The 16935-nt window shown below is 28.0% G+C and overlaps 4 protein-coding genes across 6 annotated transcripts; 2 read left to right on the plus strand and 2 right to left on the minus strand.

The window, feature by feature from the left end:
* The first annotated feature begins 1085 nt into the window (after positions 1 to 1085).
* On the plus strand, positions 1086 to 6105 carry LOC113552650 (sodium channel protein Nach-like). The gene is made up of 10 exons (XM_026955496.1): positions 1086 to 1389; positions 2833 to 3027; positions 3652 to 3799; positions 3925 to 4058; positions 4160 to 4247; positions 4547 to 4702; positions 4899 to 5034; positions 5108 to 5273; positions 5328 to 5425; positions 5904 to 6105. The coding sequence occupies exons 1-10, from the start codon at positions 1307 to 1309 to the stop codon at positions 6053 to 6055; spliced, it is 1356 nt and encodes a 451-aa protein (XP_026811297.1). The 5' UTR covers positions 1086 to 1306; the 3' UTR covers positions 6056 to 6105.
* On the minus strand, positions 4792 to 10562 carry LOC113551544 (WD repeat-containing protein 75). Of its 3 annotated transcripts, XM_026953840.1 has the most exons (17): positions 10277 to 10562; positions 9415 to 9631; positions 9170 to 9348; positions 8994 to 9110; positions 8731 to 8918; positions 8509 to 8667; positions 8348 to 8424; positions 8160 to 8288; positions 7892 to 8079; positions 7670 to 7824; positions 7367 to 7553; positions 6956 to 7134; positions 6718 to 6896; positions 6470 to 6658; positions 6317 to 6397; positions 5225 to 5239; positions 4792 to 5044 (listed from the first exon to the last, which is right to left on the minus strand). In XM_026953840.1, exons 1-15 carry the CDS (start codon positions 10354 to 10356, stop codon positions 6317 to 6319), a joined length of 2304 nt encoding a protein of 767 aa, XP_026809641.1. In that variant the 5' UTR covers positions 10357 to 10562; the 3' UTR covers positions 4792 to 5044; positions 5225 to 5239. The 3 variants fall into 3 exon arrangements, with proteins under 3 accessions (XP_026809641.1, XP_026809640.1, XP_026809638.1); XM_026953839.1 differs by lacking the exon at positions 5225 to 5239; XM_026953837.1 differs by lacking the exon at positions 4792 to 5044 and having other exon boundaries at positions 5077 to 5239.
* A 140-nt stretch (positions 10563 to 10702) lies between these two features.
* Positions 10703 to 13347, plus strand: LOC113553146 (CCAAT/enhancer-binding protein zeta). Its single transcript, XM_026956321.1, has one exon. It carries the CDS (start codon positions 10872 to 10874, stop codon positions 13293 to 13295), a length of 2424 nt encoding a protein of 807 aa, XP_026812122.1. The 5' UTR covers positions 10703 to 10871; the 3' UTR covers positions 13296 to 13347.
* Positions 13348 to 13354: 7 nt separating this feature from the next.
* On the minus strand, positions 13355 to 16835 carry LOC113553148 (actin-binding protein IPP). The gene is made up of 10 exons (XM_026956323.1): positions 16472 to 16835; positions 15668 to 15876; positions 15435 to 15579; positions 15231 to 15369; positions 14981 to 15146; positions 14567 to 14910; positions 14234 to 14497; positions 14078 to 14163; positions 13799 to 14019; positions 13355 to 13738 (listed from the first exon to the last, which is right to left on the minus strand). The coding sequence occupies exons 2-10, from the start codon at positions 15848 to 15850 to the stop codon at positions 13508 to 13510; spliced, it is 1779 nt and encodes a 592-aa protein (XP_026812124.1). The 5' UTR covers positions 15851 to 15876; positions 16472 to 16835; the 3' UTR covers positions 13355 to 13507.
* Between the last annotated feature and the right edge of the window lie 100 nt (positions 16836 to 16935).

The raw sequence follows: 16935 nt of genomic DNA on the forward strand, positions 1-16935 counted from the left end.
TTACTGTTATTATTAGGTATAGATACGGCACCACGAACAGTATTGGTTTGGTTTACCGTGCAATATCTATGCAATCTGCATATTTAATAAAGATCGTATCTATCAGCCTGATAGTATCAGAACCCCGAGTAAATTAATATTTTTTCAATAATAATACTATCTCGATGACAAACATTTGACAGGACTAATACAAATATAGTAAGATCATATTATATTATAGATCTCACGCCATAAATAACGATAAAACCGTCCTGACACAATACATTATAGGAAAATAAGAGAAATATGATTTTAAAAGAATTTGCTGATCAATCGACCATTTTATAATTTTAAGATAATATATAGTGTTTTTATGGCATATTTAACTATACAATTTCTAGAAAAATATAGATTTTATTAAAGCTATTTAGTAGATTCAAAAAAGATGGAAAAATCTACCTATATCTAACATTATTATATTTTAAAATTAACATATAATATGTGTCACTTATTTTACTACAATCGTTAATGTTAAACTATTTTTTTTCAAAAATTAATAATTGAATAACATTGATATAACTTGTTTTTATGCTTATTAAAAACAAAAATTATAGTTTTTTCTGTAAAACATGGTTTTTACCGCACAAAGTGTTTTTAAAAACATATTTCGTGATTTTTTAATGTTTATTATTTGTTAACTCCAACCAGTTCAATAATAATAAGTAATATCAAACAAATAATTTAGAAAACTGCGATTTCCTAGTTACTAATTTTGTTTAAGAGCGGAGATATACTGCACTACCGCAGAGGTAATAGAAAAATTAACTTTTGGATATACTGTGCATATATACACATAAATACATTATATTATAAAACCGCCATCATGGTATTATAATAATAATAAATAATATATATAATATAACTAATAAACAACACGATAAGGTACCTGTATGTCGTGTGACTTGATAATTATTATCATGTACACTATCATTTTTTTCCTTTTTTTAGCGTGACAATATATTTTTCAAACTTGAATTACTGTTATTATTAGTTATAGATAGGTACTGCACCGCGAACAGTATTTGTCTACCGTGCAATACCTATGTAATCTGCATGTTTAATAAAGATCGTATCTGTTAGGACCCCGAGTAAGTTAACATTATTTCAATAATATTATTTCGATGACAATAACAGACAGGACTGACATCAATATGATGAAATCATATCATATGGAGTGCCGCTCGTACCGATTGTAAACTGTACTAGATCTCACCTCATAAATAACGAGAAACCCGTCCTGACAATACATTATAGGAAAATAAGAGCAATGATATTAAAAGAATTTGCCGATCAATCGACCATACACGGTCTTCACTATGTGAGCAACGTCAAGTGTCACTGGACGGAAAGGTGAGTATATTATAATATCTATATAAGTGCAGGGGCGTCATTTCGGTTTTTTTTCGGGTGTGCGAAGTATCAAGCAGGCCATTTTGAAATTTTACCAGGCCATATAAAAATAGATAAACTACGTATATGTACATTATTCTGCTTCCAATTATTTCTATACATCAAGGACCAAATCAATGCATTAACATAAATATTAAAAATCAATTAAAAAACTAAAATACAATAAAAATGTTTAGCATAATATTTGTATAGCATAAAATATAATTTAAATTATATTAATAATCGTGCATTATTTCATCATGGTGCAGACCAATTGGAACTATTTTAAAAGCAAGGGGTGCAACCGCACACTCTGATCCCCCCCCAAATGACACCCCTGTATAAGTGTATGGTATGCCACTACTGTATTCATATAGATTTAATAAATATATTATGCATGTATTAGGAACCAAAGTTGAAAGTTGTATAAGAAGTAATAATAGGGGGACGTATTTAGAAAAAAGTTTTGGGTGGTGTTTTTGAAAATCACTTATTGAAAAGTAAAACTTTTGTTAATAAATATACAAAATTGTTTTATGATAACTACGTATTCTTACTATACTTTTTTTAAATATATAAACATTGATAAAACAATATTAACATTAAAATTAAATAAGTAAATAATCATACAAAACCCCAAATATTTAGAGGGTTGTTTGAAACCCGAAACACCCCCCTATGTACGTACCTGATAATATAGGTATAGAATTATATAATCCGATGTCTCTATGTAATTTAACAAAAGTATTACAGAAACATTTTAAGATATAATTAATATTTATTAGTATTATTATTTATTGAGGAATATTATTTGATGTACGAGTACTAGGTAATAGATATATAGTACACGTATAATATCAATATAATAAATAAAAGCCTGAAACGGTAAAAATGATAAAAATCGAAAAAGAAAAAATTATAACCTATATAGATACCTATGTATATACGTACATACATAATAAAATTATTTTGGCTCCATATTTTACTTAAAATTTAATCTTCTGTCGACTGTCTGGATTTAATAATTCAAGTATACCTATAACCTAGCTAAATTAGAGCTATTAAATAGGTAATAAATGATATATTTCGTTTTTCTATCATAAATTTTGTAATATACATCATAAATTTACCTTTTAACAATTAATTTATTAAGACTATTTAAAACTTTTAAATATACTTAAGAACCAAATTTTCAAATTAGTTTTTTATCATCTTAAGAATATTCTAAAAGAAAACCTAGAGAATACCTACAAACTTTTTTGTTGATTGAGATTAATAAGAATCGTTTTTTCTATTTCTTATTTAAGTATTAACTATTAAGGAATAAGTATAATAACCCAATCACAGTATTAATACAAATAATTCGATTCGTATGATAAAATAATCGAATTTTATTACAAACAGGTTATTTTGGTTAGTTTGTTGTATTCTGAGTTGGTTTGGTTCCGCGTTATTGATGATGAACTCCTGGGAAGCGTATCAGACAAACGCTATTAGTTTCGTAGTGGAAACCAGCTCGTTGGAGTTTCAAACGACTTTTCCGGCAGTCAGCGTATGCGAAATGAATAACGTTGCTAACATTCAGAAATTGGCAAACAAGTTAAATCGTTTTTAATTTTTACACGTTGCACCATTGATTATCTACTATATCTATATCATATCCTTTAATAATACATGAAATAGTCGATAAGTATAATATATAATAATAATATATTATTAATTTATAATGAATAATTTTCGGTGCTTGACTTAGAAATAAAAAAATAAGATGTACTACTCTGATAACACAAAAATTTAACTAAATAATATAACCGGGCATCGCCCATTTACATAAAAAAAAATTAATTCATATAAATATATTATAAAATATATATAATAAATTCATTTATAGTATAAACTATAAATTGTTTTTAAAAACTATAGACTATAGGTAATATTAGTTAATATATACAAAGCTTTAAAATCTATAGACTTATAAAAATAACTTTATTATACATTTATACGTTACAAACACGACGTATTTAAAATATATGAATTAACCAAATCGTTAATGTAAAATGTTTAAGCAAGTAAATTTGGCACAAATAGGTTGTCAGAATATACATACCTTTAATACTCAGTCAAAATTGTCTCAAGTCAAGTACTTAGTAGGCTAGTACCTACTGGCTACTAGCCGTCGTATTAATATTATATACCTAATACAATTATTGATATTGCGTTTAGGATATTTGGTAACAATAGGAATTTCAATTTGGATGAAATTGTAAAAGAGATAACTTACTTCAAAGGAACTTCCTATTATATCAATGAATTTTGTATGACTGGAAAATATAATTGCCCGAAAAACAATTTCAGTAAAATAGCAATGTCTGTAAGTGGCCGTTGATTTTAACTAATTATTTGTACACGAATAACTAAACAAAAATAGTAATATCATACTATACCTATAAGTATTTTGAATAATTAATAAAATAAATGTATTTAATTTTTATTCAGACGAGAAGTACTTGCGATGAAGTGTTTTTAAATTGCACATGGAATGACAATCGTGAGTTTGACTGTTGTAAGCATTTTGTTCTTACTGAAACAGAACTAGGAATTTGCTACACACTTACAATGGAAAACGAATCGTTAGTATGGCACATAGTATGGTGATGTAAACATGTAGTTATAAATGAAAGACTTACATAGCATTAAAATATTGTAATTCTTAATGTACGAATTATTACAGGCCAGATTCTGATGATTATATTAACATGTATTCAAACCGGGATACAGGTCCAAGCAATTTACTCATAAAATTGTCATCGCCTAGTCAGGTGATTCAAATTTATATTATGCCAATTATAATGATTAATGACTGTTCATACCAGCCAAATCGTTGTACTGAAACATTGTAAAACTTAATACTTTGAGCTATGCATTGTATTTACAAGATTTTAAAATATAGGGTTTTAATAATTTTTATTATTAAACCTCTACTATTTTTGACATAGGTAGTGTTGGTATTAGTATGAGTTTTACAAATCTCAATTTTAGTAAATACTTAAAAAGTGATCTATATCACCTTTATGCGTTTTACAATCATCTTATTCTTTAATATGTATATTGTGCATAGGTTTTTATTCACTCAGTAGTAGACGTACCATATTATAATACAATAAGTACTGACATTTTACCTGCCATGATGGGCATTTTTAAACAATATAAGTTTGTTATTAAAGACATTGAAAATGAAGATGAAGTCAAATTTGTTGGCATTACGCAACGCAGGTGAGAACATTTTTTCTATGACAAAAAAATTATATCAAATTTTGTTACATTTATGGTTAACAAATAAATAAAATTAGTATAACAAATAGATTGATGTTGTTAACTATATTTATTTATTTATAATAAAATATAATTTTATTTAATGATTTGTTAGTTTAATAAAATGTGATAGTAATGTTACAATATTTTTACACAAGTTTAGATGCAGATTTCCATTAGAAAATGAACTAGTTGTCAGTTCAAAATACAGTTATAGTTCTTGCATTGTAGACTGCCGCCGTCAAAAGCAACTGCAGATATGTAATTGTACTTCTCATTTAATGCCTAACAGTAGTATGTCTTCCTAAAAATTATAGAATATAAAAAAAATTATAATAATAATCAAAATCATATGAAATTTATATAGAAGCAAATGAACAATGTGATATAAATGGACTTATATGTTTAAATATACATTATGCAGAATTATCAGTGTTAAAAAAAAAGAAAAGTAAGCGCCCCGGTTTAGAATGTCATTGTGTACCTTCCTGTATTGAACCTGAAATAAATATCATAACAGTTGAATCATTTACGTAAGTTTGCTTACACATTTCAAAAACAAAATCTTAAATTATTTAATTTTATAGAACTAATGAAAATGAATCAATTATACAATTAATGATGGACCGGTTACCAGCAGAGCGGCTTAAACGCAATGTCGTTAGAGGAAGATTAGACATCTTAGGTAAAGTTGTTTAAATGTAGTTAAATCAAATGTTTAAGATTGTTTTATCATACATCATTATGAAGTATGATAAATAATAGTATAGCCACACTAAATAAATTTTAAGCAAATGCATTTTACTATTTAAATAAATAATTTATACTTAGTATTAAAATTTCATTATGACTCGGGTATAGATCATTTAAAATACAATTAATAACATTATTGATCAATGAATAAAATTTTTAAATTAAATTAGATTCAAAATGTATACTATTCAATAATATTATAATATTTTTATAATTCTCAAATCTTTAATGTATGATAGATTGAATTAGTATTTTTTTTTCTAGCTTGACACTCTAATTCATTTAAGAACTATTTAATTACTTTACCAATCATTTTATATGTCATAATTCCACAATATGCAAAAATTTACATAAAAAAAAAGTGTAAACTTATATTTTTTTAAATTTATTTATTAAGATGTATTTTGCAGTTTCATTGGGAGGTTCTGTTGCATTATTTGTTGGAGCAAGTATATTAAGCTTTTTGGAAATTATTTACTATTTCCTTATACGTATGCGCAATGTTAAGATTCCTAATTTAAAAAAATCTAAGATGTCAAAATGTGAATTCAAGATAAAATAATAAATTAGTAGAATAATAGGTAAAAACAATCTCTTTTTCATTATAATATGTCTAACATTTATTTTATTTATTTAGGACAGAACAAAATTTAGATGCACATATTTTATTTTTTGAATTTATATCATACAAATGATTAAAGTAACAAATAATTAATGTTATTCACATAATAAAATATTAGTTAAATCAAGTTTAATTAATTATTATATACACTTTATTCTATAAATTATTTAAGTATAGTTATTTTTTATTTAATATACTTACTTATGTATTCAAGCATGCAAGTAAAATACGCTCAAGATGAGTCTCTAATGGTAACATTAAATGAGCTGGCTCATCAAGTATCTATATAAAACAAACAAAAAAATATTACCAAATTTAAGCTTATTAAATTTATAATTAATATTATAAACTTACCTCAAATGCTGATTTATCTTCATCAATTAATGTTTCAAACTCGGGAATTTTTTTTGTATCATTGGTGGTGTAGCTAATTTCTTTGTTAGAAATTATACGTCCTAGAGGTGTTAGATTAGTAAAATTATCATCTACAAAAGTTTCAATCATTTTTTGGAGAGTATCAGTCTTCTCAAACTTTAAAAGTTCCTAAGAGTAGAATTATTAGTACATTTATCCATTCTCAAGCATAAAATACAATAAATTACTTGTTGGTTGGTTAACATGTACAATGTAGAGTTGTCCAACCAAGACGAATGTTGTCCATTCTGATGATTTGACTTTGGGGCAAATAATGCCCACAAAATAGAAGTGCTTTTGTCATTGATGCCAAATATATTTTGTTTTTTATACACTATATTTTTGCTATTTGGAGTGAATACGAACACTAAAAATAAATAATATAATAGTTAAATATGAACTTCATGCAAATCATAGTTTACTAACAATCATTATTAGTTGTAAAAATAGCCATATATTCTGACATTGGATCAGCAATTAATCTTTCAACTTGAACCCAAATAGTTGTAAGCAATGTCTCACTAAGCACATTCCATATTAAAAGTCTCGTGCTTGATGCAGCAACAAGCATCCAACTGCTTGCGTTTTTACCAAACTCTAAAAATCTATATGTATCAAAATAAAAGTATATAATTGATAACAAATAACAAAACTTAAGAACAATACTATATTATTTTATGGCAAAAAACAAAAGTTAATATAATAAAAAAAAAAAGATATAAAAAATGGGCTTGGTGACGTTAACCCAGTTACTGTTCAATTTGTATGCCTTTAACCAATCATGCAAAATAAAAAAATACTAACAATAATTTTACTTGAATAAATAGATAAATTTACCTAATATGTTCAAACCCATGAGTAAGGCTTGTTTTGAAGTCATCTGAGTCATCGAGAACTTTTAAAACTATACTTGGCCCAAAAGCAGCTGCCAATATACAACCATCTTCAGAGAAACTAATTGCATGTAACAGTTGATTATGATAAAGCTTGCTCGTATACTCATGTTGCCATGATTTAATTGGATCTAAAAATTATTAAATATAAATTTATCAATAATAATATAGTAAATAAAGTATGAAACATTTCAATATTTAATTTTAATACATTAATTAAGATATCAAAAAATATTTTCATATTTACTTTTTTCATCTTCTGATAAATTATATGGAGACCAAAGTTTATATACATTTTCATGTAATGTGGCAACCATATATAAACCGTCAGAATCTACTGATGGACGAAAACACAATTTTGAAATTCTATCTACAGAACTTGTGTAAGTATTTAATTTATAGCTAAAAAAATACAAATTTAATTTAAAAACAAATTTAAATAACAGATATTACTATATTAGTATATTACATTTGCAATTTTTCATTAAATGTCCAGAACTTAAGAACATCATCTACTACATATTTATCGTCAATTGGTCTTCGTTCAACTGTTGCCAGCCATGAGCTATCATCACTTATTGCCAATAAACAAACATCAGCATTGAATACATTTTGATCTCTTGTTCTGGTCGTAAAATTTTGACACACAATATCCAACTATTAAAATACACAAACATAAATGTCATTACCATTGCCTACATATAAAAACAATATACTTAAAAAGAACAAACACTAACATTGAATGCTAGTTGTGATTGGTCGAGTGAAAAAAATTGAATATGGCCAGGCAATCCATTTGTTACAAGGGATCTTGAACGACTATCAAATGCAACACCTGCTGGGAAGACTTTTTCAAATTCATCAGCCTAAAATAAATTAAAAGTATTGATAAACCTTAAAAAAAATATTTAATTAAAATATTTACATTTGAAGCATGCACTCCCCAAGTGAATGTCTGTATAACAGAATGTATACGGTTTTGTGAGTTCACTATTATAATGCCTAAAAAATAAAAATTAAATGACAATAAATACTTTGACGTTTTTATTTAAATAATATATAATATATTTGATTAAGTAGCATTACTATTGCATTGTGTAGACACAGCAACATATTGACTATCTTCTGTAACAGATAAATGAACAATATTGGCTGATAATCTAGGTAAATAATGTCTAGTTTCTGTATTTTCACAAAACCATTTGACCAGCACATTTTCAGCACCTCCACTATAAAAATTGTTACCTGAAATAAAATGTATTCATTTTACTATGTATTTTGTTTTGTTAAAAAAATGTTTTATCTTACCACTACTGGTAAATATAACATCATTTACAGGAAGTGTATGCCAATGGTAAACAGTTTGAGACCTTGTATTTTTATGTGTTACATTATAATACAAAACAATTCTTCCCGTGTTATCTCCGATTGCAAGAGTATTAGAATTAGGATGGCATTGTACGACAGTTACTGTTCTGTCTGACCCTAATTTAATTCTATCAAGAGACATGTCGGTTAATAAAAACACCAATTAAATATTTTTTAAATAATCTTATTTAAAGCTAACATACTTATTTTTTTTATAATTCGATAAAATATAAATATATATTATATTTTTATTAGCAAAGGCAATATAAGGTACATCTTCAAGACCTCCTATTGACCAAATATGTGGCAAATTCTCCAAACTAAAATAAAATTATACATTAAATATGATATTTTTTTTTTATATAGTTTTATCAGTTACTTTTCATCAAACTTGTGTAATAGTGTCCCTTCTTCCAATGCAAATAAACCAATATTAATATCATTGTTATTGGTTTCTAGTAATTTATATGATACAACAATACAATCCACATTATAAGAGCAATAAGTTCTTGACAAACATTTTGCACTTACTACATGATATTTTTTTAAATCTAATTCCTTTTAACAGAAAAATGGTAATAAATAAATATTGAAATTATAAATACTAAGTTTAAATATTATTACTTGTTGCTTCAAAAGTTTGGCAGCTTGGGTTCCAATCAAATTCCAAAAAACAATAACAGCATTCAAGTGAATAGCAACCAATTGCTTATCATCAGATGGATGAAAACATAAGTTAACAATCCTACCAAAATTTTGATCAGCAGTGTAACTGGCAACTAATTTACCAGAGCTTACACTAAAACAATTGATGTCTGCGCCACAGCCCACATATATGAATCTATATTTAATATTTAAAATTAAAATTTAATAAACAATTAGAATAAAAAATTGTTTTCTAAAATATATTATTGGTTTACTTATTAAAGTTGAAAAATGATTAGGTTTATTCTCGGGTATATTATAATTAAACATAAAATATAATTAAAAAAAAAACAAAATTAATATCAGTTAAGTGAAAATAGGAAATTACCTACAAGATTTTCAATGTTATTTTAGGGGGGGAGAGAACCAGTAAAAACTAAAAATGCTCCAAATCTTTAGATAGAAAATTGAATACTAATGTGATCATTTAAAATGTTTTAATTTTTTCAAATTTCCCAGTGGTTATCTAAAAATCAAAAAAATAAGCATCAGGCTGATATTTGGTTTTAAACAAAACTAGATATCTTCATATTTGATTGGAATCAGGTATATCAAATGTATTTAATAGTTAAGAATCATAATATTTTTTTTGCAAATTCTATACAAGTTTCAACTTGGTTCCTAGAGCACAAGTAAGAACCAATACATTTGTATCAAGAATAAAAACCAGTTTGTAAATCAGATAATATAATGTCATATAGTCGTACAATCCCACGTCTATTTATCTACGTAATACTGTTTAGTATTTAAGATAGAATGAATATAATCTATTTTTACTAACCTCCCATTTTCAGAAAACAGTGGCGGATGACTTATGATACTCCCGCCTTCGACTTTTTTCACGACTATATTGTCTTCCATTGTGATTGTTTTCACTTCCTATACAAAACAGAAATCTAAGCGGTGAACAGTCAGCACTTATTTGAAGACATTGTATAGTAGTCACAATATTAATATCTAATAGGTAAGTCGTTACTCGTAAATAGTAACTACTAACTAGTAAGTATAAATTGTTTATAAAAAAAATTATCAACTGAATACTATTTCAATACCCAGTACCCACGTGAGAAGACGGGATATAATCACAAGATATGTCAACATTTATCAGTTTCTTATCATCAAATGATTAACATTTTTGGTTTTCGTTCACACTGTCACACTGTAAAATAACCAAAAAAATATTCATGCTTGATTTTAAAATTCGGATAACAAATAACAATATCGAAAACATTCAAAACAATTAAACAACGTTAGACACTATTAACAAGTTACAATAAATTAATAAATTAACTTAATTAATAAATCATAAAAAAAAAAGAAATTTATCTTCGCAAATTTCATTCCATATTTAATAGTTGGTCGATTGCGGTAAAAGTATGAGTTCATCGGAGACGGAAAGCGAGTTGGAAGGCGATGATGGTTACGATCAACTATATTCGGATTCCGATGCTGATGACATAGACTTGCCCAAATGGTACGAAAGCTTACCGTCGTTCGGAAATTGCACCAAACTTCCGGCGTCTGAAATCGAAGCCCTGCGATCAGAAGCGGAAAAAGTGTTGGAACATCAACCACAGGCCGATAAAAAGAAATCATGGATAACCGAGATCGCGAAACAAGGTACGTATTCAGACAAAATTGCAGCACTCACCATAAAGATCCAAGAAGATCCTTTGCACAACATCGCCGCGTTGCAGAATCTTGTGCACATGGTAAAAATTGGCAAAAAGCAACAGTGTTCTCTTGTCATTGATTCTTTAACAGAATTATTTACCAGAGTATTATTGAAAACCGAACTGTTACCTTTTGAACATCAACCGTTGAGCGAATTGTCAAAGGTGGATGACTTGAAACAACGTAAGTTGTTGCTTAGCTCTTGGTTGTTTGAAGAAAAACTGAAAAATTTATACTCTGGTTTTGTCGAAGCTTTAAGCACCGTTGGCTTAGACTCAGTGCCGGTAAATCGGGAAAAAAGTATCTCAGCCATGTACAAATTATTAATCAGTAGCACTGAATGTGAAATACAGATTATTAAATATCTTGTAAATAAATTTGGTGATACAGTTCATAAGGTTGCTTCAAAAGCTATGTATACATTGCGGCTTGTTTTGAAACATCGATCAAATCTCAATCTAACTATTTTTGAAGAAGTAAGAAAATTACTATTTCGTTCAAACATCAAACAAAGAGCTCAATACTATGGTATTTGCTTTTTAACTCAAATCGACACTAAAGAAATAGCAAAAGAAGTAATTGAACTTTATTTGTCATTCTTCAAAGCATGTGTAAAAACAGGAGCAATTGATTCACGACTCATAGGAGCTTTACTAGTTGGTGTTAATAAATCGTATCCACATGTCAGAAGTGGTATTCAGTCAGAACAAATACAAACAATGTACAAAATTGTTCATTTAGCTCCATTCAACATATCTTTGCAGGCTTTGTTGTTGATCAGGCAAATAGAAAACAATGATAGGTATTATAGTGCACTGTATAAGAAAATATTTGATGAAAGATTGATCAGTACGTCACATCAAGCTATATGTATTCATTTAATTTACAAATCCATTTGGGATGATAAATGTCCCGAACGTATGGTAGCATTCATGAAACGTATATTTCAAATGTGCTTATATTGTCCAGTTCCTATGGTTACTGGAATATTTTGTATGTCATCGCGATTAATGAAGAAACATAAAGGTATACTTGGTAAATCTAAATTTGAAGACATTGAAGCTGAAATTATTCCAAAACCATTACCTATTTTAAATGATACAATTAAAGATGAAGAAATTGAAGAAGAAAAATATTTTGATGTACAATCAAATTTAACAGCCTCAACTGAAACACCTTTAAAATCTTCTTGGTATCATGTTAAAGCTCCTCAAATAATTAAAGAACCACAGTTACCAGAAGAGCCCAAGGAACGAGAAATTAGAAATTGTTATGATTATACCGCTAGAAATCCAAGATTTTCAGGAGGTGAACATGCAGTTTTAGCTGAACTTATTCCTCTAAGCCGACACTATCATCCTACTGTTGCAACTTTTGCTAATAGACTAATATCTGGTAAATCTATATATTATGATGGTAACCCTTTAGCAGATTTCACTTTATTACATTTTCTTGATCGGTTTTCATTCAAAAACCCTAAAAAACCAAGACAAGGACAGGGTGAGGGTGAAGAAAACGAAGAACTATTTAGATCGGTTGGTACTTCTAGAAAACACTATGCCCCTAAAGGGTTAAAAAGCATGTCTGTAGTAAGTGAAGAATATTTAAGACATGAAGAGAAACAAATACCTTTAGATGAAGTATTCTTATACAAATACTTAAAACAAAGACCAAAACAGAATAAAAATGTTGAAAATCCTGACGAAGATGGGTTTAGTGACGTTGACAGTGTTAATAGTGATGATTTTAATGAGTTATTAGATGGCATGATGGGTGCTAAAAAAAAGAAAAAATATGATTTTTCACGTGGTTTTGAGAAGGAGGCTAAATCTAAAAAAATCAAGCAACCCATAGAAGAATCTGAAAGTGACGATGACAATGATGATGAATTTGTTGTTCCACGTAAATCAAAGAACTTGGCTGACCTAGCTGTGCCTGCTGAAAAGTTTGCAGCCATGTTGGATGCAGCTGGCAAAAAAAAATCTGGCGGAAGAGATGACATATTAATAAGAGACAATGCTTCAAAAAAACAACTAGAATGGGAAAAAAAGAAAAGTGGTGGAAAGCGGAAAAGATTAGAAGATGGTAGAAAAAACAGAAAACGACATCGTATTCAAAACCGATAATTGCAGTGTTATCAATTAATGTTAATTTAATAAATATTTGATGTTTTTTGAATTGATTGTTTTTTATTATTAGGATCAGGTATAAAACAAATAAGTGTGCGTTCTCATTTGAACTTAGTAGAATAATAACAAACATACATAATATAATTATACATACAGTTCTTTAAAAAAATTGAAAAATATATGTATGCTGATGAATTTGTGCTTATAATTTATAGAACAGCAACACCAGCTTCACTTCTGGATTCTGGAAGTGATGGTAGATCTTCCCATTGTTCAGTTAAGGTGTTGTATCTCTCCACTGAAGAAATAGTAACTTGGGACCTATATGAATTACTTGTGTACGTTATATCCCCGCCAATTACATATAACATTCCATCAGCAGCTGCAACAGCTGGACTTGCACGTTGACCCTTCATTGGGGTTATAGAACTCCAAGTATTCTATAACATATTGTAACAATTAAACCAATAATATGTCTAAAGTTTGCTAACGATTCTTACTTCTTCAAAGTCATATTGCTCAACCAAATGTAACACCTCATTATTGCTGGTAATACCACCAACTACATAGAGATTTTTATGTAAAACTGCAACTCCCATTTGACTACGTGGAACCGACATTGGTGCTAAAATAGACCATTCTCCAGTCACTGGATTAAAACTCAATAAGTCTTGAAGATGTCGTTTAGTGCGAGTACACCCGCCCACAATATAAATCAAACCTAATTATAATTGCAACAAGTTAGTTACAATACATTATTAAATCATTATTTTTAACACCTTCAAATGACACAGCTCCCATACTAAATCGTGGTTCAGGTAGCACACTATTACACATTGTCCATTGATTTAATGATGGTGAATAGCTGTAGACAAAAGTGAATCTTAATAATTTTAATCCTAACAAATTTAAATAATAATGTCAATAAAACTCACATTTCAATAGAACCACCTATGTCATCTCCAACCCACCCTCCAATTGCATATAAATATCCATTTAACGCAGTCATTCCAAATTCACATCGTGGAACAGTCATATCAGCAACTTCTGTCCATTTGTCTTCAATAGGATTATAACATTCCCCATTTGAAAGGATAAGTGATTCGTTTTCTCCTCCAACAACATATAAACATCCGTTTAGTATAGCTACTCCTGGCATTATCCTACCAAAATTCATTGGTTTTATGTCACACCATTCCCTAAGATATAAAAAAAAAATAGGTATACCAATTATAATGAGCTTAAAAAGAAAAGGAAATTATACTTACTTTCTAAAGGTGTTGAATTTGACAACAGTTTCAAATGTAGACTCAGTATATCGAGACCAAACGGAACGTATTTCTCTCTTAGATCCACCGAATATGTATATATCTTTTTTGGCTCCTAACCGTGGTTCAACTTGCAAAGCTACTAAATTACCAATGCGTTCAGCTATGTCGGTATAAATAGAACGTAAGGCAACTCTTAAGCTCGCATCTGTATTATCATTAATTTCACGTTCTAAAAACTGGGTACTCATTAAAGGTATACGTATGCATGAAAGAATTTCAAAAATGTAACGACGGCGGTCAGAGAGATCATGTTTAATCCATTTCATAGCTGCACGAAACACCTAAATAAAAACAACTTAGTATATTAAGTAATAAATTTACCAAATAAAATAATAAAAATAAATGATTAACCTGTTGTTCAGAATCTACACAAAGATATTCACTATTGAGAAAGTTAATAAATTGGTCTTTAGATAAATCACCCAATTCATCTTCTTCACAAATTTGAACAAAATTTCCATAAATAAAATCTTTTGATAACTTGTGCAAAGCAGTAAAATTGTGCATATCTGCAAACCTTTTAATATATAATACATATAATGTAGTACAACTTGATAAAATTATTAAAACATTATACAGATATATAATTTTTATTCATTACCTAAGTAGTCCAACGGCATTAGATGAATCTAATTCACTTTTCATAAATTTAGTACAACAATTTACAGCATCATTAAGTTGTAACATATCTGCTGCTATCATTAGTTCTTCTACATTTTCTTGATAAATATTTATTTCTCCTTAAATTTTAAGCATTGAATTAATTATTATATTCAATAAATATTATTTATAAGGATTTTTTTACCAGAATAAATAAAGTTAATAAGTGTTTCAAGTACATCGGGAGAAACTGAAGGAAGTTCAATAGATTTTTTACCAGCTTCCAATAATCCATTAGTAAACATAGCATAAAAATATGGACTACTAGCAGCCAAAATTGCTCTGTGCGCCTATAACAATGTTTGAACTTATATTAAGTATAAATTTGTAAATATATTTTAAAAATAAAATCAAAAAATTAATTAAATTCCTTCATACATTAATACAAAATCCTTTGGAAACAAGTTGCACATCACAGAACACATTGTTCTTTCTTAAACTATTTAATCCTCTTAAAAATGCTTCAATATGTGGCTTAGAAAAATATTTGTTTGGAACATCAAAGGTGGGCAAGTTGGATGTGCAACCCAACACACCATTTTCTTCTCCAGCTGGTGCCATTAAGGATAGTTTAAGAAATCAATGAACTAAAAGTTTAAGAAAGTATAATTATATTCATAAGTTAAAACATGATTAAAATAGTTATTCATATTTAAACTTGAATTGTATTAAATGTTATATTTAGGTTAAGAATTTGTCCAATGGGATAGCTTAAACAATATGACATAGAACATGCAAAATCTATGTAAGAGAAACTTATTTTCATACACTACTACACTAGATACCTTATCTAATAGTACATATTTGAACAGTTCACAAAACAATAATTAATAGTTTACTGCAAATAAGCAGAATTATTGTTGAATAATGAATTATATAAATTTATTAAAGAATAACTATATGTGGTTAATGTTCAAACGTTATTATACACAAGAATATGACTATTGATTTCAAAGGTGACAGTAGAAAGTTTTATTTATACATATTTAGATTTGCAATTGTCCAAATATGTTAATGCAGGAACATTAACGAAAAAATAAAATGTGGACATGTTTGTGCTAGTGTACCCATTCATATGTGTATCTATATAATAACTACATACATTTCGAATATTATTTATTACTTAATATTATAGTTCAATACTGTAATATACAAGTGTTAATAACAATAATTGTTACAAACCATAATCGTATGCTAAATGCTTGATTTGTACATTCAATATTGATTACTGAGAAGAATAATGCGTGTGAACAATGTTATGAAATTCGAAAAAAAAATAACAATTACGAATATTATTATTTATTATTATTATTATTAGGAGGTGATAAAACGTATATGTATAAATAAAGAAATGTAGGTGTATACTGTATAGTGAATACAGTTAGTACACTGTAGACTTAAGTAGAAAACAACGTTAGGAAAAAAAATTGTACGCCCTAATTACATTACATTATGTTGCCGTGTTGGTGAATGGTGATACGAGTTATCAGTGCGCATCGTAAACATATGGTCCGGAAAAAAAGAGTAAAATCGTCGGCGGCGGCGTCGTCGTCAATAAAAAATTACAATGCAAAATTAAGTATCAATGAACACCCCCGCGGACGAGTATACCGTGACTGGGGATTCCTCGGTCGACCCTTGAAATC

The sequence above is a fragment of the Rhopalosiphum maidis genome, chromosome 2, assembly GCF_003676215.2.
Source record: "Rhopalosiphum maidis isolate BTI-1 chromosome 2, ASM367621v3, whole genome shotgun sequence".
Classification (NCBI taxonomy): domain Eukaryota; kingdom Metazoa; phylum Arthropoda; class Insecta; order Hemiptera; family Aphididae; genus Rhopalosiphum; species Rhopalosiphum maidis.

What these genes read in the sequence shown, in the direction of transcription:
- LOC113551544 (XM_026953839.1), bottom strand. Translation starts at nt 10,356, where the DNA reads ATGGAAGACAATATAGTCGTGAAAAAAGTCGAAGGCGGGAGTATCATA. An exon ending in CCAAACTTTTGAAGCAACAA is followed by an intron (nt 9,349 to 9,414) that starts GTAATAATATTT and finishes TTCTGTTAAAAG; the next exon opens with GAATTAGATTTAAAAAAATA. An exon ending in ACATGTTAACCAACCAACAA is followed by an intron (nt 6,659 to 6,717) that starts GTAATTTATTGT and finishes TTCTACTCTTAG; the next exon opens with GAACTTTTAAAGTTTGAGAA.
- LOC113553146 (XM_026956321.1), top strand. Translation starts at nt 10,872, where the DNA reads ATGAGTTCATCGGAGACGGAAAGCGAGTTGGAAGGCGATGATGGTTAC.
- LOC113553148 (XM_026956323.1), bottom strand. Translation starts at nt 15,850, where the DNA reads ATGGCACCAGCTGGAGAAGAAAATGGTGTGTTGGGTTGCACATCCAAC. An exon ending in TATTAACTTTATTTATTCTG is followed by an intron (nt 15,370 to 15,434) that starts GTAAAAAAATCC and finishes TTAAAATTTAAG; the next exon opens with GAGAAATAAATATTTATCAA. An exon ending in ATAGGTGGTTCTATTGAAAT is followed by an intron (nt 14,164 to 14,233) that starts GTGAGTTTTATT and finishes TTTTGTCTACAG; the next exon opens with CTATTCACCATCATTAAATC.
- LOC113552650 (XM_026955496.1), top strand. Translation starts at nt 1,307, where the DNA reads ATGATATTAAAAGAATTTGCCGATCAATCGACCATACACGGTCTTCAC. An exon ending in TCAGTAAAATAGCAATGTCT is followed by an intron (nt 3,800 to 3,924) that starts GTAAGTGGCCGT and finishes ATTTTTATTCAG; the next exon opens with ACGAGAAGTACTTGCGATGA. An exon ending in AGGAAGATTAGACATCTTAG is followed by an intron (nt 5,426 to 5,903) that starts GTAAAGTTGTTT and finishes TGTATTTTGCAG; the next exon opens with TTTCATTGGGAGGTTCTGTT.